The sequence below is a fragment of the Giraffa tippelskirchi genome, chromosome 11, assembly GCF_054371585.1.
Source record: "Giraffa tippelskirchi isolate mGirTip1 chromosome 11, T2T-mGirTip1v1.2.pri, whole genome shotgun sequence".
In the NCBI taxonomy this organism is placed as follows: Eukaryota; Metazoa; Chordata; class Mammalia; order Artiodactyla; family Giraffidae; genus Giraffa; species Giraffa tippelskirchi.
Window position 1 is genome coordinate 17111227 of NC_137285.1, and position 22462 is coordinate 17133688.

Sequence of the window (22462 nt, forward strand, 5' to 3'; positions counted from 1 at the left end):
TTGAGATGAAACAGTACCTTTTATTTTAAAAAACTGCTCAAACAAAATTAGATCCTTTCATTTTTTTTGGACGGCACAAACTAAAGGTTCTGTTCACCCCTCAAAATGGAGTTCTGGACCAGGAGCCTAATGGGGAAGCTGAAAACAAAGTATTCATCTCTGGATACTACTGCACCAAGTGTACCTTTCTATTGAGGTTTTTGTTAGAATTTCATCTTCTCTCTTTTGGAAATGGTGTTGTCTCTAATTGATTTCTATCAATTAGAAATGTAACATTCTGTGGCATCTAACACCTTGTTTTTTTTAAATACAGCAAGCCTCACAAGCGGCTTTCCATTTTTCTCTTGTTCTTCTGTGTTACATTAACCTGGCTTTGCTGTAGAATTTGGTGTGCATTTGGTCCTGTGGAGTCTTGACTACTGATCTTCATTCAGATCTTTCAAAGGAATCTGGTTTATAGGTTCAAATTTTTTTCCCCCTAATAACTTGGTTGATATTTTGAAGTTAGATATCCATTTCAGCTCAACTTAATTTAGCTAATTTAATGTTTTAAGAAAATTACTTTTCAAATGTTAAATTACTAATTATAGTGCCTTTTATGTTATATAATGGACCTAGTAAAACTAAGGAGAAATTTTATCTTAAAAATATTTTGCCAGAGTTTTAACTAGGGAATCCCAATTTTTTCATGTCACAAGCAGTTTATTAGTAGGGAAAATAAGAACTACTACTTATTCATTTATGGCTACACTGAACAGCATGTGGTATCTTATTAGTTCCCCAACCAGGGGTTGATCCCATGCCCCTTACAGTGGAAGCCAGAGTCTTCCACTGGACCACCAGGGAAGTCACTAGAACTTAATATTTAAGTAGGATATATTTTCTCTCAGGGATATTTATCTCACTTTATCATAGTATGATAAAATTTAATAATTCATTTTATATAGGAAGAATATGAGGTTTCTTCATTATTGATGCATTCTGGTGCAAGCTGGCGCTGCCTGAATGAGCTACTGGGTCCAAGTGCTTTATTCAGACTTGTGATCAAGTATGTTGTAATATCGAAAGTGTTTGTATGGTTGTTTATTGTGGAAGCCCTGTTGTCCTGTGCATGTTCGGAATGGTGTACCAATTGAGATGTCTGCCCTATTTTTTAGTCATATTCTAGGCTTTTCTGTTGGTCTCCTTCAGAGGAACAGAAACAAATTAATTTGCGAATTATATTTTTAAGAACAGAACTTTGGTATTTGCTTTTCTACATCAGTTTATTCTTTCCAGACTTTGGTCAAAGGGGTATCTGGGTCAGATCTCAGAAAAGAACAAAAGAAAATGCTTTGGGTGGTTTGGTTTGATTCTAACTAGAAAACCATAGAATCTCTTTTAAGATTTTTAATTAATTTTTGCACACGGAGTGATGTTTAGACTGAAAATAAAAACTCTTAACTTGATATACTATACTTTTCCTTGGAGTTACTTGTTGCTCAGGAAATAACTTTTTCAGGGGATTACTGTGTTTCTTAGAACTCCTTACTGCTGCTTTTCCTCTCCTGTATTTGCACTTTTGAGGCTGACATCTTTGAGCTCTCTTCCCTACGTAAGCTATTCTGAGAGTCTCCACCTCAGTTGTCTTGCTAAGGCTTTGTCGTTTCTTCTTCCTTGAGTGGTAAATTTTCTTTGAGTTGTAGGATTCAGAAACTTTTTATGAAGATCACAGTGAAAATAACTATTGCTCTAGGCTATATTATTTTGTTGTCAGACATCTAATCCTGTGTTAAAAAATCTATAGTGACCACTGTTGCTTATAGAAGAAAGTTGAGATGCCATACCTTGGCATTCAGGGCCCTCCTCAATGAAACTTTTCTTTCTCAACCTCACCTCTCATTATTCCCCAATATTAATTTGCTTCTTGACCTAAGTGGCATTTTCTGCATGCTAACCTTTCGTATCTTCATCTTTGAGCTCAGTTATCTTACTGAGTTATCTTATTCTCCACTCTGAATACCTCTCTTCCTAACTAGAATTTTAGATACTTTTTCAAGACCAAGCTCAAATCTCCTTTCCTCTTTGGAGTCTTCCCTGACCTTCCCTGCGCACTGTGGTTGTCTTTTTTATTGCCTGTGGCAATGACTTCTAAACTTTTAATTTTATTTTCAGCACAGAGTAGTTTGCTCCCCTCTGTTCCCAAGGAAATCTCATGCTGAGCCCCACTTACAAGGTAGTGGTTGGGGAGGGGGTTGGGAGTTCATGCTAGAACCTTATTTATTCAGCTTTTGCTCTGTCTGCTGAGGTACCCGTAAGAAATTGGATTTCATGGAGCACAGTTGGAGAATCAGTTGTCTTACATTGGAGAATCAGTTGTCTTACATCACATATTGAATACTCAGCTTTACAAAGTAGTGTATTTTGTCTCTCTGAAAGTATTGTAACTTTCTGGAGTTTAGAAATCATGTTTATAGAACCTAGGGCTGTGTATGCCCTGTTGTATCTTAGCATAATGCCTTACAGATCCATAGTAGGTACTCAACGTATGCTTATTCTTTCAACTGATATTTTTAAAGTTTTATATATTTTTATACACACTACACCCAAACCCGGGAAAAACTGGTAGGTTTTGTTTTTCTTACATAGACATTAACTGGTAACTATCATTCATTTCCAGGAAACTCAAGAAAGTGGTTATTCCTAGCCAAACTAAAAGCAACTTTCCTATAACGTAACATATTCAGAGTATATTTTTCTGACAAAAGGTTACTTCTGTTAGGCATTTTAATACCCTTTTGAAATACAGAAAGCAAAATCCCAAGTTTTACTTTGAAAACAAGGCCCAGATGATTCTGGTACAAGTGAGAAAAGTTGGAAGCACAGGTGAAGGAGTAAAGTGTTAAAACATGCATGTGGGCTATTTTGAAAGTCTTTTAAAATAATTAAGTTGCATTAGTTGCTGTGTATGTTAGAAATGTATACATACTTGAATATAAATATCTACGTATGTAATGTTGATGTGTTTTTTTTGCATTTAAATTCGTGTCTCTGAATAAATTCGTATCGTATAGTATGAAATTTACTTTGGTTCAATTTGAAATCACATGATTAAAAGATACCACACCTTAGAGATTCACAAATTTTTGTGTTTAACCAGGGTAAAAATGAAGCCCTTTCTACTTTTGGGTCACAGAACTCATTTTCCTTGTTCAAGTGCCCTAGAGGCAAAGATATGATTAGGTAGTTCTCAGTTTGGAAAAATGACATTCTTTTCTTCCAAGGTAAGAAATTATTTTAAAAATTATTCAGAATTTTGAATAAAATGCAGGGTGCAGGTGGTTGGCCTGTTGTTCTTAGTTAATTTTGTTGTGTTGTTCCGCCCTGTTCTGCGGAATGTTGTTAGGTGTTTGCTTGCCAGTGTGTTCACCCTTATTGTTACATCTCCATCTTACAGAAAGTCATGGTTTTGTCGCTGTTGGCTTTTATTTTATTTGCACAAAAGACTTGTGTCCTGTGGCATGTGGGATCTTAGTTCCCAACCAGAGATGGAACATGTGCCCCCTGCAGTGGAAGCGCAGTGTCCTAATCACTGACCTGTCAGGGAAATCCCTCCAAGATTAAAGCTTTTAAAGACAGGTGTTTGATTGAGAATTTTAGCTGCTGGGACAGGAACAGATTATAAGCATGGAAGGCTCTGTTGTCTGTTTGAGGTTGAGGGGTTGGGAAGTGTGCTGCAGAGACAGGTCCTAGTTTCCTGTCCTGACCCTATCACCTGTGAAGTCAGGATGGACTTGTGTTTTGTTTCGAATGCTTTACAGTATTAGTTCTTCCTGATTCATTCTTTCCTTACATTTCTTTTTAAAGTTGAGATTTAACTGACCTCAGTGGATTTAACTTCAAAGACTTGAATTTTGTGGTTCTTCAATTCCTGTCACATGATGTGTCGAATAAACCACTTCCAACATTTTAATTGTTAAATAGTTCTGCTTAATGGCCCAAAATTATGATTAGAAAATAGTTGTGGATATTCAGAATGACATTATCCACTTCTGCATTTTTGTCTGATTTATAGGCAAATGCTGTTGTCTGATTTATTCTGTAATATAACTTCTTGATATTTAGAACAGAGGGGTATATACACTTGGAATGCGTTTGCGTTTCACATAGTTTTGTGACTCAGACCCTTATATCTTCAGATATTAGTTTGCAAATCTACTACTCTTGACCATGGCCACCTTCACATTTACACCTACTTCTTTCTTCCTAGCCCCTCACAGGGTTCTCTGACCCTTCCCTGGCCTTCCATTTTTAAACTCTCCACTCCTTTAATTAGGAAAAAGAATGTGACTGGGAAAATACCTTTGTGGTGCCGGTTAGTTAGGAATGTAGTTTCTAGCTCTTGCCAGAGCTTTGGCTCAGCCAGACCCTTTTCTAACCTGTTTCTGCAACCTGATGACTACCCCCTGCAGTTCCTTACTCTGTGTACTTCATTTCCTTTGTCCACAGCAGAATACTTTTTTTTTTCCCCTGCTTTTAAGAACACATAGCCAGTGTTCTTAACCTGGTTCCATGGCTTCCCCATGGTTCATGAAGATTCAGAGCATTCATGAAATTGGATAGAAAAAAATTACTTTATTTTCATTAAATTTTCATTGAAATTTAGTATTTCCTTCCATTATTAATGCAGACAACAAACCACTGCATTATCTGTGACGTCAGCACCTATAGAATTCAGTTAATTTCGTACCACTTGTATAGATTTGAATATTTCTATGCTATTACCTCTAAAAGTATAGTAGTTATTAGATTTGCTGTTAGATCTTATTGTTTAACGCATCAGTAAAGAACCATATATATTACTGTGGCACAGATTTGATTTTTCAGATTTTGATAACTGCATTTCATTATATTGCATTACGACCCCATGGACTGTAGCCTGCCAGGCTCCTCTGTCCATGGGGATTCTCCAAGCAAGAATACTGGAGTGGGTTGCCATGCCCTCCTGCAGAGGATCTTCCCAACTCAGGGATTAAACCCAGGTCTTCCACATTGCAGGCGGATTCTTTACCACCTGAGCCATCAGGGAAGCCATCATTATAATTGGTCTCCTGTGATTTTCTATGTATTTTTTGCATTTAAATTCGTAAGCTCCCCGCATATGCTGAAGGGGTCCATAGATCAAAGAAAAAAGGTTAAGAATTCACTAATCTAGAGACTCCCTGTGTCCCATTTCTCTGCAGTCTTCTCTTTTTTCTCTCTCTTGCCTGAGGACAATGCCTCCACTTGTCCCCTTGCCTTTGTTCTGTTCCACACACCCTGAGCCCTTACTATGTTCACTATGCCCATCTTTTTTTTTTCCCTTTAATACTGTGTTTTTTAATAGCTGTATAATAAAATACATGATTTAGTATATATTCATAGTATAAATACTCATACAGAACAGAAGAGTATAAAACAAAAATGTAATCTTCTTCTGGCCTCAAATTCCATTTCCCCTGGGGAAAGCCTTGGATTTGTGTACAGTTCAGAAAAATATTGTTTTTAATGTTATTCTTGTCTGTATTGGGCCTCCGAGGTGGCTCAGTGGTAAAGAATCCACCTGCCAATGCAGCAGATGTAGGAGATGCGGGTTCGATCCCTGGGTCAAGAAGATCCCCCAGAGAAGGAAATGGCAACCCACTCCAGTATTGCCTGGAAAATTTGTGGACAGAGAAGCCTGGTGGGCTGCAGTCTATGGGGTCGCAAAGAGTTGGACACGATTTAGGACACATGCATGCTAGTCTGTATTAGAATGCCTTTTGAAGTGAAAGTGTCAGTTGCTCAGTCCTGTCCAACTCTCTGGTCTCTTAGTTGCTAGGATAACACCCACTGTAACTGATGCTCTGTTGTGTATAGATTAGTCCATATAAAACTCATGGTACATGACGTGAAAATATGTTTTTAAAGTCGTTGAAAAAGGTCACAGTATTAATAATTGATCTATCAGAACATATGATTGAAATAAGTTTTTTATCTGGAATTTTAGTGTTTGAGGAAAAGCAGATTTAATTGAGAGATGATATGAGTAGCTGAGGAGGATTTTGGTGAAAGCTTCTCTGAAAGCACATTTGAGGGCTTCTGATGTCAAGTCTGATAATGATTTTTTAATTTCATCTAGTTTTATGTCATTTTGTAGTTTTAGTCAATTTAAATTTATTTTTGTTAACTTAAAATAAGTGTTACTTTTTCACCACGTTTCTGGCCATTTAAAAAATTCTCAGGCAACTTTGATTTTTCAGAGTCATAATTGACTGAGATAGAGGGGAAAAGCTGAGCAGAGCTCATTTCCCGGGCATGGGGCTGAGGAATACAGAGGCTGCACACTGGTTGAGACATTTCTTTCTGATCACCACCAGGTGGCACCACTGGCTCAGAAAAGGAAGGGAACGTTTGGAGGCAGGGACAGTAGTATGCCCTTTCTATCTTTCCTTTCCCTAAGTTGGATGCCATCAGGCAGGGAATGAAGCACATCGTTGTCATCTTTTATTATCTCATCTGATCACTTTTATTGTTTTCTTTTTATGCCTGTGGCTCTTTCAGAAACAGGTTAACATTTTTCTCACAGTCACATTGTCTTCTTGCATCTTGCTTTTTTAATGTTTTTGCTTCTTACCATAGAGGATAATGGAAAATTAATACACTCTGACTTTATGGCATTGCAAAATTTGCACAATTGTAATTAAATTATAGCCAATTGATTTTTCTGAATTTTTCAGACATCCTAGCACTAACATTGTACTGTTTAATACCAACAGTGGTTTTTTTCAAAAATCCAAATGCAGCTGTTAATAAAATAACTATTCAGGACTTAACAGTAGTAGATACTGGTAAAGAGTTTAGAATGAATACCCAGGTCTGGCCTCCTTCTAACTAATGACAGAATGTTGACCTGAAATACAGTGTTTGTTAATATGACCAGGCTTTCTCCTGCCATCTTGACACTATAGCCTCATTTTGCTGATTCTCCACTTTGTACATCTTACTCACATCTTTCCCTAAAATATTTACTCGTGTTTAAACAGAGACTTTTTCTTTGGGAGAAATTTTTGAATCAAGGAATATCATTCCTTACCAATACACACATACTTGTGTGTTTTCCCTCCCACACCTTTTCTGTCCTGAAAGAAGAATGGGATGCTAAGAACCATTGTGTGAACAGTTAATTCCTTTGTAAGGTTGATAGTGTAATCAGAAGATTTAAGATTAAAATGTAGCATTTTTTTCAAAGATAGGTAGTTTATAATGGCCTCTTAATACAACCTAAATTGTACTTAGCAGAGTAAAACTTGGTTCAGTGAAGTTTTAGACTCTTGCTTTTTCACGTTGGTTCCCTCTTCTAGGATCCTTTGTGATTTTGTTTAAAATAATACGAGTAGAAGTATATTTAAGCTTTTTCTATTGTATATTTCATTTTTTCAATTTGAGGACTGCTGACTCAGTCCTTAGTCTTTTCTAAATACTTTTACACACACACACACACACACACACACACACACACACACACACACCCACACACACACACACACACACACACACACACACACACACACACACACACACACACACACACACACACACACACCTGCAATAACAATAAGTCCATTTATGTGGATCTGTTTCTTTTTTTTAAACCTTTTGTTGTTCTGGGTTTTAATTTCTAGAATAAGAAAGTATTTAATTAATTCTGGGTTTCCATCTGAGTAAATGCCTTATTTATTTAAATATATGCTTTTCAACAACTGCTGCTGCTGCTGCTGCTAAGTCGCTTCAGTCGTGTCCAACTCTGTGTGACCCCATAGACGGCAGCCTACCAGGCTCCACCGTCCCTGGGATTCTCCAGGCAAGAACACTGGAGTGGGTTGCCATTTCCTTCTCCAATGCGTGAAAGGGAAAAGTGAAAGTGAAGTTGCTCAGTCGTGTCTGACTCTTAGCGACCCAATGGACTGCAGCCTACCAGGCTCCTCCGTCCATGGGCTTTTCCAGGCAAGAGTACTAGAGTGGGGTGCCATTGCCTTCTCCATTTCAACAACTAGTGTGATTAAAACATTAGCAGGCTCTTAAATGAGAATTAATCCCCTTGCTTCTTGTATGACTGGTTTGTGATTTTTACGTAGTCTTAGTTTTCTGTTCTAATTTTGTGAGAATTAAAATAGGGAATTTCACGGAGAAGGCAATGGCAACCTACTCCAGTACTGTTGCCTGGAAAATCCCATGGACAGAGGAGCCTGGTAGGCTGCAGTCCATGGGGTCGCGAAGAGTCAGACACGACTGAGTGACTTCACTTCCATGCATTGGAGAAGGAAATGGCAACCCACTCCAGTGTTCTTGCCTGGAGAATCCCAGGGACGGCGGGGTCTGGTGGGCTGCCGTCTACGGGGTCGCACAGAGTCGGACACGACTGAAGCGACTTAGCAGCAGCAGCAGCAGCAGTACCCTCTAGGTACTCCCTGCTTCTCTGCTTTGAGAATTTGGTCCTAAAAGCGTGGCTGTGCTGTCAGCGGGGTCCTTCTGGATCTTGCTGGTCCTATCAACCTCAAGACTGGTTGCTCCTCCTCAAAACCAGGATGAAAAAGTTCTGAAATCCATGGATGAGAAGAAACGTGATTGTGTAATTTGAAATAAACTACTTTATTTCAGGTTTTGAATAAAATCTTTCAAAGGCGAAAAGGAAGGCATATGTCAATTCATTTAACCAGTATGTAATTTTTCTCATGATCAAATTATATAATTTTAGTATCTGATGAAGTTTATCTTTCATTGCCATTTTTCTCTTTGTATTAGGAAGCTAAGTCATGAAAAATGTGTTTCAAAACTAAATAAATGGAAGCTGCTTTGAAAAAATAAATAAATAAAAAATAGGGAATTTCAGCCACCTATTGTGAGTTATTGTTTGATGTTTTTCTTGGAGCATTTCATACTCTTAAAAATACTCTATGGCAAAATTAATTTTACCAAGAATTTGTGTAACTTTAAGGTGACATAGAATAGAACTTCATTAAGGCAAGTGTCATATAAAACCAAGTTTGTAGAGTCTTTCAGTGACTTACAGCTGAGGATGGCATTGTGAAGATAATATCAGTCTGTTAGAACCCCTAAGAGAACTTTCCCAAAATGCAGTCATCTTCCAGTGAGTCCCACTCTCAGCTGAGGCCTGCTGCTTTGGGAATCCCCCTTGGCGCTCTCTTAGCTTGTATAATTGCTGGCAGTAGGAGTCATATTGCCTGATAGGGCTGGTAGCTAAGCCCATATGTGCAATTATGCTTTTATTCTCTAGTGTGCGTGGACACACACCCACATGCACTTATCCACCCCTAGTTTGAGATGAGAGGAGGTAAGAGCTAGCTAGGCTTAGAGTGCCATGGCTGGCGCTTAGGCATAATGGCTCAAGTTTCTTATTTCACTATCGCCTTGCCCATTGGGTAGCCAGTGACATTTATAGAAACAGTACCAAATCAAAAATCCCCCTGGAATTGTCTCTCTTGAAGGAGACACGAGTGTTGATTTTTTTGACTAGGAGCCAGTACTCTCTGGCACAGCCAGGTCAGCAGAAGTATTACTCCACAGCCTTGTGGTGGGGGATACTCTTTAGGCCCAGACGTCTAAAAGTAAGCTTGTATCTCCGAAGCATTTTCTAACACTGTCGTTGCCCAAGTAGACTTTTATTTAGCTGAGTCCTGACTTCGAACTGGAAACATTTTCTTTGCTGGACAGCAGCCATAGGATAGATAGATCCTGTCAGTGAGCATACCGATGCCATGCCATGCTGCTCTCACAAGCTAGTGCTCCTCAGGAACATTAGCAGAAGAGGAGAGGATGGATAGATTAGGTGAGAAAGTGTTGACAGAAAGTCTAGGTAGGCCTTTCTGAGGACAAGTAACACAGTGGGGCCTGAACTTTGTAACAGAGTGGCTATGGGGAAATAGGATTTTGTATGGAGATGGGTCACTTAGAGTGACTTTCATTACTAATGGCAAGGGTATGTTAGAATATTGACCCCTGCATGTAGACATGGATTTGCAAAGTTAAAAGATCTGCATATGTTTGGCTGCAGCAGCTCTGAGTGCATATCTAATTTGTGTGTCAGTTAAACTTGAGAGATCTTGTTTTAGATGAATTCATAGAAAATTTCTGGATCAATTCTGAAACACTAATTATTTTTTATTATACTTAAATATATTTTTATGACTTGTGTGAACACATTATAACATTTCATGTGGCTTAAAATTATATGTGTAAAACATACCTTTCTCCAGTAGTCATCTACAATGCCACTTACTGAATCAAGTGTTTTGAAGATTAAAGCATTAGAAGCATTACACAGCTGAAAGCATACTGTTAATGAATGCTAGTTTTTCTGTATTTGAAAGTCACTTTTCATAATACTTTTTAGCATTTTTGTTGATAATTCATGTGTGTATTCATGTAGCCCAGTGTCTGGTTGTATGATCTTTCATCCAAAACCATCTTTTGCAGATGCTTTTACTGACTCTGCTATCAGTGCTAAAGTGAATGGTGAACACAAAGAGAAGGATCTGGAGCCCTGGGATGCAGGTGAACTCACTACCAATGATGAACTGGAGGCTTTGGAAAATGATGTTGTAAGCAAAATCTTTTCAATTAGTAACAGTATGGTCCTGTGATACAGTATGACATCCTATCACTTGGTTTTAAGTATGTTATTGTGACTCTATTTAAATTAGCTGTTTTATTGTGTAGAGACTTCACCCTAGGCAGAATATACAGAAAAATGTTTCTTGGGGATGCATATGAACTATTTGTATGTCTTTAAAGTAAATCCTAATAAACAACTTAAAAATTTAGATTAGAAAACATGGGAAACTAGAAATGCCTGCATATTTAGTTTTGAATGCCCTGCAGAATAGGGCAGTCTGAGGAAAATGGTGACTTGTTTGTTGTCTTTACCAAGAAGTGATGTCAAAGTGTGACTTTTAGGATTCTTATCTGTCAAAGAGGTATTCATTATTAAGCTATACCGTTAGGTTACATTAGAATTACAGCAAAAAGTAAGTTTCTTTGTGTTAAAATTAGGAGAAAAAGGCTATTTAAGAACCACATAAAACTTAATGTGAACTTTCTCAGGTTTGTGTAGCACATCACCTCTGGAGGATAAAGAGAAGCAGGCATTCTCTGTCTCTCTTTTTTTTAATTGATAGTGAAGCAGTTGAATTGATAGACACCTTCTAGAGTACATTGTGGCAACGTTTTCAAAATTTAAAACATGCAGTTTGGTTCAGCAATTCTACCTCTGCGAATGTATTCATAAGACATTCAAATAATTATATTATGATGTTTTTCACAGCATTTTTTTTCTAATAGTGAAAAGTAGGAAATATCCTAACTGTCCGTCAGTAGGACATGAGTGATGTATTATACCTCCATTCAGTTGAAGTAGTACATGTCCACTCGAAAGAAAGGTGTTCTGGGAAGATACCTAAAACTTATTAAAAGAAAAAGCAAGCTGCAGAACAAGAAGATCCTATTTGAATTTCTATAAAAAAGAACTGATGATAATAATCACATTCTTACAGATGCACAAAGAATGTCTGGAATTATGCCCAAGAAGTTGTTAATGGTGGTTATCTGTACACACTGGGATTGGCAGTTTTACCTTTCACTGGATATGTTTCTGCACGCTTTAAATTTTTTACATGGAGCATATACTAAAAGAGCATATTTTAAAGTTTCTATAGGTAACTAATTTCCTGCTCCCATGTATTAGGCTGAAGTAGTTGATTTAGTGGTAGAATTGTATTACAGTTTTATCTGAAGTAGCACAGAAGGAGCCACAGTTGATGGGTGATCTTAGGAGGCAAGGTTTTGTCCTGAAATTGCCATCAACATTGCTCAGATGATGCTGTGCCCTCTGCTGACATGGATAATGATTATGTGCTGTGTTTTACTGCTGTTTATCAATCGGACCTGATGATCAGTCCACTCAAAGAGGTTTCAGGTAAATACCTTGTAGAAAGATCACTGTAAGGAGTAGGAAAAGGAGAGAACCCTGATCTGAGACTCATATTTTATGAAGTAACTAAAATGTTCTGAAGTTATAACATCTCAAATAACTGTTTCATACACAGTTGAACCTTGAACAACACAGGTTTGAATCATGCTGGTTCATTTATACGCTTATGTTTTACAATAGTAAATACTATAGTACTGCACAATTCAAAGTTGGTTGAATCTACAGGTTTTGCACTTGTGCAGGGAGTTGGTACCCCTGACACCCCACCCCCCGAATTGTTCAAAGTTCAGCTATAGTTATTTACCATCTTGTAGGGGCTGATGTGTAGAAGAGAGTTTTTCTTTAAGACTTTTTTAAAGCAAATGTTTGCCAGTTTTTTACTTTTGCTAGATTTTGTTTGAATAGTATGATAATTGTTAATATAGATATTGACTATACCTGCATTAAAGAAGACAAATATTTTGTTATTTTGAGAAATGAGTTTTGTTCTCTTCTAGTCTAATGGATGGGATCCCAACGATATGTTTCGATATAATGAAGAAAATTATGGTGTAGTGTCTACATACGATAGCAGTCTGTCTTCATATACGTAAGTTTTTAAAGTTTGCTTTTGTTTTAGTGCATTTGCCTTTGATTTTCATTAGCTTAAATTATGTTGAATAAATGTTTGTTGGATTTTTTTTTTTTTTTTTTTTTGCTTGTTTTATTTTTTAATATTTATTTGGCTGCTCAAGGTCTTAGTTGCAGCACTTGGGATCTAGTTTCCTGACCAGGGATCGAACCCAGGCTGCCTGCATTGGGAGGGAGCATGGAGTATTAGCCACTGGACCACCAGTGAAGTCCTCTGTTGGATTTTAAGTTAAACAATTATGTGACTAAATTATTGTTACTTCTTAAAACTGAGAAATTCCCATTAAAATAGGGATTAAATGTAGCTTATTTATACTCTGATTTTTTTGTTCTAAATAATTTTTTTTTTTTTTTTTGCACTCTAAAAACTAAATTGACAAGTGCAGAGGTTATGGGGAAATAGGTAATTTAACCACTTTTGGAAATGTTATATTACTCTAAGGAAAAAGTAACAAGAAAATTCAAATTTTGATTTATAAGTAGATGACTGTAGCTCTTTTACAGTTTTTACCAGCATTTTAAACTAAATGTCTTAATAGTTGATTGTGACAGATATGTAAACTTACTTTAAAATGCATACTTTGCATTTTCTTTTCATTTGTTTCAGGGTGCCCTTAGAAAGGGATAACTCAGAAGAATTTTTAAAACGAGAAGCAAGGGCAAACCAGTTAGCAGAAGAAATTGAATCAAGTGCCCAGTATAAAGCCCGGGTGGCCCTGGAAAATGATGATAGGAGTGAAGAAGAAAAATACACAGCAGTTCAGAGAAATTCCAGTGAACGTGAGGGCCACAACATAAACACTAGGTATTTAAAGGAAATCATGATGCAGTATTTTGGATACACAACTCAAGGTCTGTGTGAGAAGGTGTATTATTATTATTATATTTCATCTTCCTTTAACTTAGCTTAGGTAGAGAACGCAAATAGAGTTGGTTTCAGGTTCTGTTAGTGAAAAGATTATAGTAATCTTGGAAAATAGTTTTTGAACATCACCTCTGTGGAGCCAAGTGGTGGATATACAGTGATGAGCAAGCCAAGGTCTGGAAGAGCTTGTTAAAGAAAAATGAACAGGTTAGGGCTGGGGATGCATATAACATAATTACAGTTCCGTATGATTTCCTAGACTAGAGGTGTGATCAGAGTACTAGGAATATGCAAGTGAAAAGGAACGAGCGTAACCTTGTGGGGTCAGAGTATACCTAACAGATGAGGTGATGTTTTATGATGGGATAGTAGATCTGTCTGTCACTCAAAGAAGCATAAAATAGAGGAATTCCTTGCATGGTGAAGACAGGTGAAAGAACTTTTCCAATTCAGGAAAAACCTTGTTTCATGTGTCTGGAATACAGGGTGTATGTTGATATTGCAGTGGTAGTAGCTGGTGACAGGAACTGAGGTAGTGAGACTCTGTGTGTGTCATGTTAAAGAGCACCTCGTAGGCAGGGTATAGGATGAACCAACTCTGGCGACATTGAGAACTGGCTGAGACATAGAGGCCAGTTATTGTATTGAAATAGTTCAAGTGTGAGAATGAGACCAAGACCAGTGATAGAAAGGTTAGAAAAACCAGGGGTGATCCTGAGTTTATTTGATAACCAAGCAGAATGGTGGTTGTACCGGTATTGGAGACAGAAAACACCCAGCAAGCTTGAGGGGAGATACAGTGAGTCCATTTGTGCAATTTATTGCATTCGAGGGGCTCACAAATCTTTCATGAATTTATTCATAAATACGTGTTGTGAGAACCACCTGCTACATACCTGGTAGAATAATACACACATTCTGTCTTAAAGGCACTTGCAGTTTAGAAATCGTGATTTGAATTAAAGTGTTCAGTGAGAGATACTGAGACTGTGAGGCTGACAGTGTGGATTTGGGGGATCAAGGTGAAAACCATGAAAAACTAATGAACAGCCACCAAGAGAAGAGATCCCAGAGAAAACCAAGGAAGAAGAGTTTCAAGAAGACAGATGATGATTGATAGAAACAGCCATAAAGAGATCAAGTAGGACAAGAATGAATGAATACATGTTTGTTTTATTTTGCCCTTAGGGGAAAAGCTGAGGGAAAAGAAAGGCCAGACCTAGAGCTTAGAGTAAAATGGAAGAATAAGGGTGTCTGGAAGTGAGGCCGTTTGGTTTGTTTAACCTTTTAATAACAAGCGTTCCCTTCTGCTTAAATTGCTTTTAGATATATTTCATTGGTCTGGTATCTATTAGGATAAAATGATTTAGAGGATCTCTCATTTCCAGGGAAAATAAATATATTCCTCCTGGACAAAGAAATAGAGAAGTCATATCCTGGGGAAGTGGGCGACAGAATTCACCGCGTATGGGCCAGCCTGGATCGGGCTCCATGCCATCAAGATCCACCTCTCACACTTCAGATTTCAACCCGAATTCTGGTTCAGACCAAAGAGTAGTTAATGGAGGCAAGTATTTTGACCAAATTTGTCAATCTCATTGATCAAATAATATAATTTTCAGAATATTTGCAGTTTTACATAGTTGATAAGAGGAGGCATACCTTTTAATGATTTCTGTGGAGTAAATATTTAAAATTTGCCTTTGTGGATATCAAATTAGTGAAATTGTGAAAATTAGTGTGTTATTGGCATATACAGAATTTAACATGGTAATACTCATGTATTAAGATAAAGTGCTAAATTTAACCAAAGACATTCACTTGGCCAAAAAAAAAAAAAAACACTCCACATATAAAGAAATTGGAAACTGGGTAGGTTCTCAATTTTAAAAACACTGGATGATAAAATTATTTAGACATAGTTTACATGGAAAATCCAAATCTGTGTGAAATGCTCAGTGGTTAATATAAATTCATTTTTATGAACTGTTTGTTTATATGTTTATATTCTGCTTACTTCAAGAGGATTTGAGGTACCTTTCAGTACAAGACATAGCTAACAGTCATGTGAAGATGGTGGGGAAAAAAGTGCTTAAAAAAATAAAAACTCAATATAAAGGCAGATATTGTAGTTTAGCTTAAGTAAAATATGCAAACTTGCATCTTTAGTAGGAAGTTTTTTTTTTTTTCTTTTCTATTCTCCATCCAAATCTAAGTTAAATAGGGCTCATGGGTCATGGCTCTCTCATACAAGCCAGGGATACTGGAAACAGCAGTACCATAGACTGTATGGAACTATGGTAATTAAAATATTGATGGTGTATTAGATACTAACCTGGGGGGAACAGTGGGCATTCAATTTTAGGTATTTAAGTTTGGAAAGTTAGACAAATAGAGAACACTAAGTTTCCAATTTCATTTGTTTTCATTGAGTCTTTCTCCAGAATTCCTCTCCAATGAACACTCTTGAGTATTTTCTATACTTTGTATTGGGGTGAAATTTCTTTGTTCACTGAGTAAAGAATTATAGTTTATGAACAGAATTTTCAAAGTAAAAAACCTGAAAGGGGCTGGGAAATGTATGATACTCAAGTGTGTGGAACCCTATGGAGAGGAGACCTGGACTGTTGCCTAAGATTAAGGTAAGTGATGTCATGTTACATGTTAGCTGTATTTTGACCTGTGCATATCCCTCAGTGTCAGTTTATTTGGTGATGACTGCTTTGTAGTTGGATTGTTTATTACGCAGTCTCTTAAATGAATGTTTAACTGCATAAGTTATTTAGAAGATCCCCCTTCTTTTTCTAATTTGATAAGGTTAAAATATGTTTTTTGAAACGGCAGTGAATATTAATCTGTCACTCCTATGACTCTGGAAAATAGTAGAAATAATGTTCTACTTAAATGTACCCGCTTAATGTGATTTCAAACTCAGCCTTATATTCAAATATAGACTAGATGAAAACTGCAGACAGTTTTAAGAAACTGGCATTTTTAATGGGATTATAATAGCTGTTGTTTCAAAAGCTAAAACTTTAAATAATAAATAATCTTATCCCTGAGTTTTGTGATTTATTGTGTGAAATTAGCTAGTGTATGTTATTCTCCTTTTAACAATTGATTTTCCAAAAATCAGTTATAGAAGCAAGTGAATAGGAAAAGTCTTAACTGTCTTCTTCAATAGTATGTGTAGATCCTAATTAACCCTTTGGGAACGTGTATTCATTTAAACAGACTTAATTTTAAGGAGGTTAAAGTAAAATGTGAATTTATGTCAGTTAAGTTATGCTAAAACTTATCACAAATCAAATGACTGTCCTCAAAGGGTTAAAATGTACAAGAAATCATTTTTGTCATTTTACTTTTTTTTCTGTTTACTTTTTTCCCTCATTTTTTTCTTTAGTTTTTATACTTTCCTTCATATCATTTGTTCTGTCAGGTGTTCCCTGGCCATCGCCTTGCCCATCTCCTTCCTCTCGCCCACCTTCTCGCTACCAGTCAGGTCCCAACTCTCTTCCACCTCGGGCAGCCACCCCTACACGGCCGCCCTCCAGGCCCCCCTCGCGGCCATCCAGACCCCCGTCTCACCCCTCTGCTCATGGTTCTCCAGCTCCTGTCTCTACTATGCCTAAACGCATGTCTTCAGAAGGTACAATACCACAATTTGTTCATGTTTTTGTTTGTCTTTGTTTAACTCCTATGTGAGTTTATAATTACAAAATAGTTTCCTCTTCATTATTTAATAACCTATAATTTCTGTGTTTTAACTTTAGTTTATTAAAACTATTTCTATTAACCTTTTGTTTATTAGAGAGAAATTTGATAAATGCTGTGTGAAGCTATGAACTATCCTGAATTGTGAGAATGGGGGTTTGTCTCTGCCTGGTAATGATTCTCTTTTACAGCCCAGGGCCTTCTCCCTCCCACTTTACAGTGTATACAGTGGTTAATGGTAAACAGTGAACTTTCTTCATAGTAGTGAATCTGCCTGTTGACTTTAGGTAGGAGTGGTGCTTTAGTGGTCCTTTTTGAGAGGGACATTGCATATCGTTGGCTTGGTGTGTTTACCCTTAAATTATAATAGAGTTTTATTTTGTGTTTGGGATTTTTTTTAATTGGTTTTGTAATATTTTGTAGTGAAAGTCTTTACAGGAAATTCTTAATCTAAAATAAAATTGTTATTGTAGAAAACAATATATGATTCTTTAGGGGTTTTTTGTTTTGTTTTTGTTTACCCTGTCAGAAGAAAAAAAAGAATAAAATCCTGTAATTCTCATTCATTGTAATTACAGTTGATATCGCTTATATTGAGACTAATACAGCTTTCTGGCAGAAAATGCTTCCCTGGAGAAAACTGTATTGGCTGCTTTTTAATAAATCGTTGCCATCCAGGCAGCGAGATCATGTGATCTTGACTGAAGCAGCTAACCTTGAACATGTTACGCTGATTTTCAAGGTGATTTCCTTACTCAAGTGCCTATGATAGTGGCCTGTAAATGAGAAGTTAAATTGTGTTGACATATTTTGTTGTGGTCTGTTGTTTGTGTAAGTGATGTTCATATCATGAGAATGTGTTAGATAAAAGTCATTAGTGAATGTGAGCTTGTTCACCACTGTTAAATGTACAGATTCACATAAAAGTTTACCTTTTGCATGTTCAGGGAGGCTACATTATTCAGTTTTTCTTTTTAACTAATTTGAATCAGTGTTTTCTAGTCATGTAATTAGGTGACACTGAAGCATTTTTAAAATGGGAACCTCAAAATAAAACTGAAATATAACGATTTTTTGTGTTTAGAATGAATTTTCTTTCTGTAAGTATTTCGCATGTTCCCAAAGACTGAAGTTTTTAAAGTTAGTTTGATTTCATTGAGCTGTGTCAGCCATCTTTCTTGGTCTTTCCCTGTAAAAGGATGTAAAAAATGTGTATAAATATGTAAATACCCAGTTCTTAAGTCATCTTCAGTATAAATTGTATCTCCAGTTAAAAATTATATAATATTAACACTCTTTGTAAGACTGTGCTCATGGTTGTATTCCTACTGAGGACACAAATTAATATGACTTTCTAAAGTGTTTGGCAAGGGACTTCCCTGATAGCCCAGTGGTTAAGACTCTGGTTTCCACTGCAGGGGGTGTAGGTTCGACCCCTGGTCAGGAAACTAAGATTTCACACGCCAATGTAGCATGAGCCAAAAAAAAAAAAAAGAGGGTGAGGAGCATTGGCTTTGGCATTAAGAATGAGTTTGCCTAGTGTTACCACTGTCAGGTTTCTGTTGTAAGAGTCATTGTATTCACTGTTTTCACCTGACAGTTTTGCTTCAATGCATAGTAGACTTCTTTATAAACAGAAATCACTAATGTGACAGAATTGATTGATGTGGGATTTTGATGATTCATATAGTGCAAATTTCTTCCCCAGATGTAAATTACTCTAGTATACAAGCCCATGCCTTAGTCATAGAATTTTCAGTTTACAGCCTGTTTAGTCTGAGACGCATTCTACAGGTGAGGACTGTTTTTTGGTTTTTTTTTTTTAACTACTACAAAGGTGTATCAAAGTAGTTTTTTGTTTAATAATTTTTTTCCTAGTCTTAGAAGTAATACAGCAAATTTGAGGGAGAAAGCTAAAAGTATAAAAATTTTATTTCATCATATAGCTATAACTTCTATTAACATTTTGTTATACTTATTTTTATATACCTACAAATAATGGATATAGATTAAACAAATTGCTAAGATTGTTGAAAAGCTGTGACATCTTATTGTTTGATTTCTTACCACCAACTGCATCCTTCCCTTTTTTAAAAAATAAAGGGGAACAAGATAAAATTTATTTATAAAATTTTATGGCATTCCACAAAATAATTCTGGAAAAGTGTGGCCAAAAATATGTATGGTGCTTATTTTCTTTTTTTTAAACCAAGAAGGAATGAAAGAGAAAGTGGGAGAATGTGTGAGTGTGTGAGGGAAAGAGAGGAAGGGAAAGAGAAAGAATGGACTGTGTGTATTTAGCAAAAAAGTAGTACTGATGGACATTGTGGCATTTATGTGATGTTCACTGTTCCTTTCTTAGGGCCTCCAAGGATGTCCCCAAAGGCCCAGAGACACCCTCGAAATCACAGAGTTTCTGCTGGGAGGGGTTCCGTTTCCAGTGGCCTAGAATTTGTATCCCATACCCCACCAAGTGAAGCAGCTGCTCCTCCAACAGCAAGGACCAGTCCTGCGGGGGGCACATGGTCATCAGTGGTCAGTGGAGGTAGGTGACACTTGGCTTGGAGCATAATAACAGTGTTCATTTTGTTATTCTACTGGATATGAAAAGGGCTGAGCTTGAGCTCTATGTGAGGAAGTCTATATGTATAAAAAAATAGTGGAGTAACCAGGAATTGAGAAAACTATGTTTTTATTTTGGGCTCTACCAGTTATTCACCATATGTTAAGGGCAAATCATGTGATCATCCTGAATTTTGATTTTCTCAGTGAGTAAAGTAATTTTTCCCTTGTCTGTTCTCTGGTTTTAGGTGAGATTCATATGGGGTTCATAAATATGAATATACTTTAGTTCCACTCAAATGGAAGGCAAATATAGTACATAACAACATTTGGAGGAATCATATTTCATGTCTTCTTAGCAGCCTTGTTCGTTGATTCCTTCGCAAACATTTATTAATATTTTAGGCTTACAGTGCTATGTATTTCTTTCCCCTGCCCCCCCATTCATTCTCCCCATACATTTTTGTTGATATCCTACTTTATGCCAGGCAATATTCCAGACCTAACTCCTATGGGTTTCTTTAGTATCTATATATGGCACTAATTGCTGACCATATGTCACTTTTAAGGAATAACAAACGCAGGAGCCCAAATTTTATGTGATTAGCCCGAAGAATGTGCTGATGGAAGCTATGAAAGTGTAAAAAATATACTTTGACAAGATCTTACAATTAGGTTAAAACTGCTTTTGCTACTTAATGTATTGCTTCCATGATAGCTAGAGTTTGAGCATGTGATGATTGCATTTTTTGGTCATAAATTATGTTAATCAATGCATGGGACTTTTAAAAGAAAAAAGTCTTAAAGCTTAAACAAGCAAAAGTATACCCAACTCCATTAAATATCTTTAGTTGATAAACATTGCTGACCTTCATGTATAATTTTAGGTTTAAGTTTACTGTAAATTCCTTTGAGTTTTCTGTTTTCTTCTTTGGTCTTCAATTACAAGGAAATAATTAACAAAAAATAGAATTTCTAAAATATTTCTTTCCTCAATGTATCATTATTTGACATTACTCAGATGATCCGGAAATGAATTTTGAAAGTAACAGCATTATAGAAGTAAAAGAGTAAAATCACAGTTGTTAAGAGATATGCACAGGATGGTGTTAGAGGTTTACTCTATACTAATTAGAAACAAGATAGTTGTTAAATAATACTTTGTTCCATGATTGTTTTGACCTATAAAAGTAAAGAACCACTAAAGTGAAATAAATTGAACCATTTTCTCTAGATCTTTGGAATCTGAATAGATTCGTAATGAAATATGAAACCTGTGAGATACTTATTTCGAAGTCGTCGAAATAACAAACCCCACCTTGGATTATCTCTCTCAGCTAAAATGAGTTCCTGATTTCCCTAGTTACTGCAAGGTGAATTTTGATGTGTTAAGAAGGAATATATAGGATTGGCTGCAAACTGCTAAAAGATATTCGAGTTTATTATTTGAAGGAGGAACAAAGAAGTCTACTTCTCAGGGATCCCCCCAACACCTGCCTACTTTAAAGAGATACTCACTTTTTAGTAGAGTGTGGTTATTTTTATCCTAAAAAGTAGCATTTTTCCTGCCTTAGAAATCCAGTTTCTAAATTCATTTAAAATACTTTATTTTAAAATTAATATATTTAGTTAGAAAACTGCTGTTGGACATAGGTATTAGTAATAATTGCTTTCATTTTTGAGATATTTGTTGTCTCCCATCATCACCTCTATTCCTGAGACTTTGGAAAAGAAAACAGAATGATGGGATAAAGAGTAATTGGGGGAGGAGGTCAGATAGAACTATTTTACCTAGATCTTCAGAGACACTGTTTTGAAGAAGTGACGTTTAGCTTGAGAATATAATGGGTAACTTTTCTCTTTCTTGTAGTTCCAAGATTATCCCCTAAAACTCACAGACCCAGGTCTCCCAGACAGAATAGTATTGGAAATACTCCTAGTGGGCCAGTTCTTGCTTCTCCCCAAGCTGGTATTATCCCAGCTGAAGCTGTTGCTATGCCTGTACCAGCTGCATCTCCTACGCCTGCCAGTCCTGCATCCAACAGAGCTGTTACCCCATCTCTTGAGGGTATGTAAGAAAGGGCTTCCAAAAAAAAAAAGAAAGGGCTTCCAGATCCACAGTGTCTTTTATGAAGTTATGTGTTAGAGGTTTAACAGTTTATGAAAAATGTCTGTGTTGTTTTATTCTTAGGTATATATTTGAGGGTGACTTCCTAGTAGCTCAGTAGTAAAGAACCCGCTTGCCAGTGCAGGAGATATGGGTTTGATCCCTGGATCGGGAAGATCCCCTGGAGAAGGAAATGGCAACCCACTTCAGTATTCTTGCCTGGAGAATCCCTTGGATGGAGGAGCCTGGCAGGCTGCAGTCCATGGGGGTCCCAAAAGAGTCAGACATGACTTAGCGACTAAACAAGAACAACAGTGTATTTGAGGGCACATTTAAAATTTCATGTAAATGAAGTTAGTTGTTTAAGTTAGTGCTACTAATTTCATATGTTATTCTTCAGTGTGTGTTGTTAAGATAGTTTACATTCCTGGGTAGTAAATATCAATATAAATATGTTCGTGTTTCATGTGTCTGCAAAGTTGGAAAGCCTCTATTTAAATGGAAATGTTCTTTTGTAAAAACATAGGATCAAAATTGTTGAATGTTTTCTTATTTTACTTTTATAGCTTTTATCTAA

At 36.6% G+C, this 22462-nt stretch overlaps 1 protein-coding gene and 1 long non-coding RNA gene across 51 annotated transcripts in view; one reads left to right on the forward strand and one right to left on the reverse strand.

The window, feature by feature from the left end:
- ATXN2 (ataxin 2) overlaps positions 1-22462 on the forward strand; it is a 100300-nt gene that overhangs the window by 38141 nt on the left and 39697 nt on the right. For 21 of the 50 annotated variants that reach the window (XM_081539864.1, XM_081539871.1, XM_081539883.1 and 18 more), the window contains 7 exons: positions 10495-10619; positions 12505-12596; positions 13245-13442; positions 14891-15069; positions 16942-17151; positions 19579-19761; positions 21649-21846. In XM_081539864.1, coding sequence (XP_081395990.1) covers positions 10495-10619; positions 12505-12596; positions 13245-13442; positions 14891-15069; positions 16942-17151; positions 19579-19761; positions 21649-21846 — 1185 coding nt within the window. The remainder of the gene's footprint in view (positions 1-10494; positions 10620-12504; positions 12597-13244; positions 13443-14890; positions 15070-16941; positions 17152-19578; positions 19762-21648; positions 21847-22462) is intronic. The other 29 variants (XM_081539878.1, XM_081539892.1, XM_081539885.1 and 26 more) reach the window with 3 other exon arrangements.
- Positions 780-5172, reverse strand: LOC145525900 (uncharacterized). Its single transcript, XR_014068495.1, has 2 exons — positions 4913-5172; positions 780-4841 (listed from the first exon to the last, which is right to left on the reverse strand). It is a non-coding gene; the product is annotated as an uncharacterized LOC145525900 (long non-coding RNA).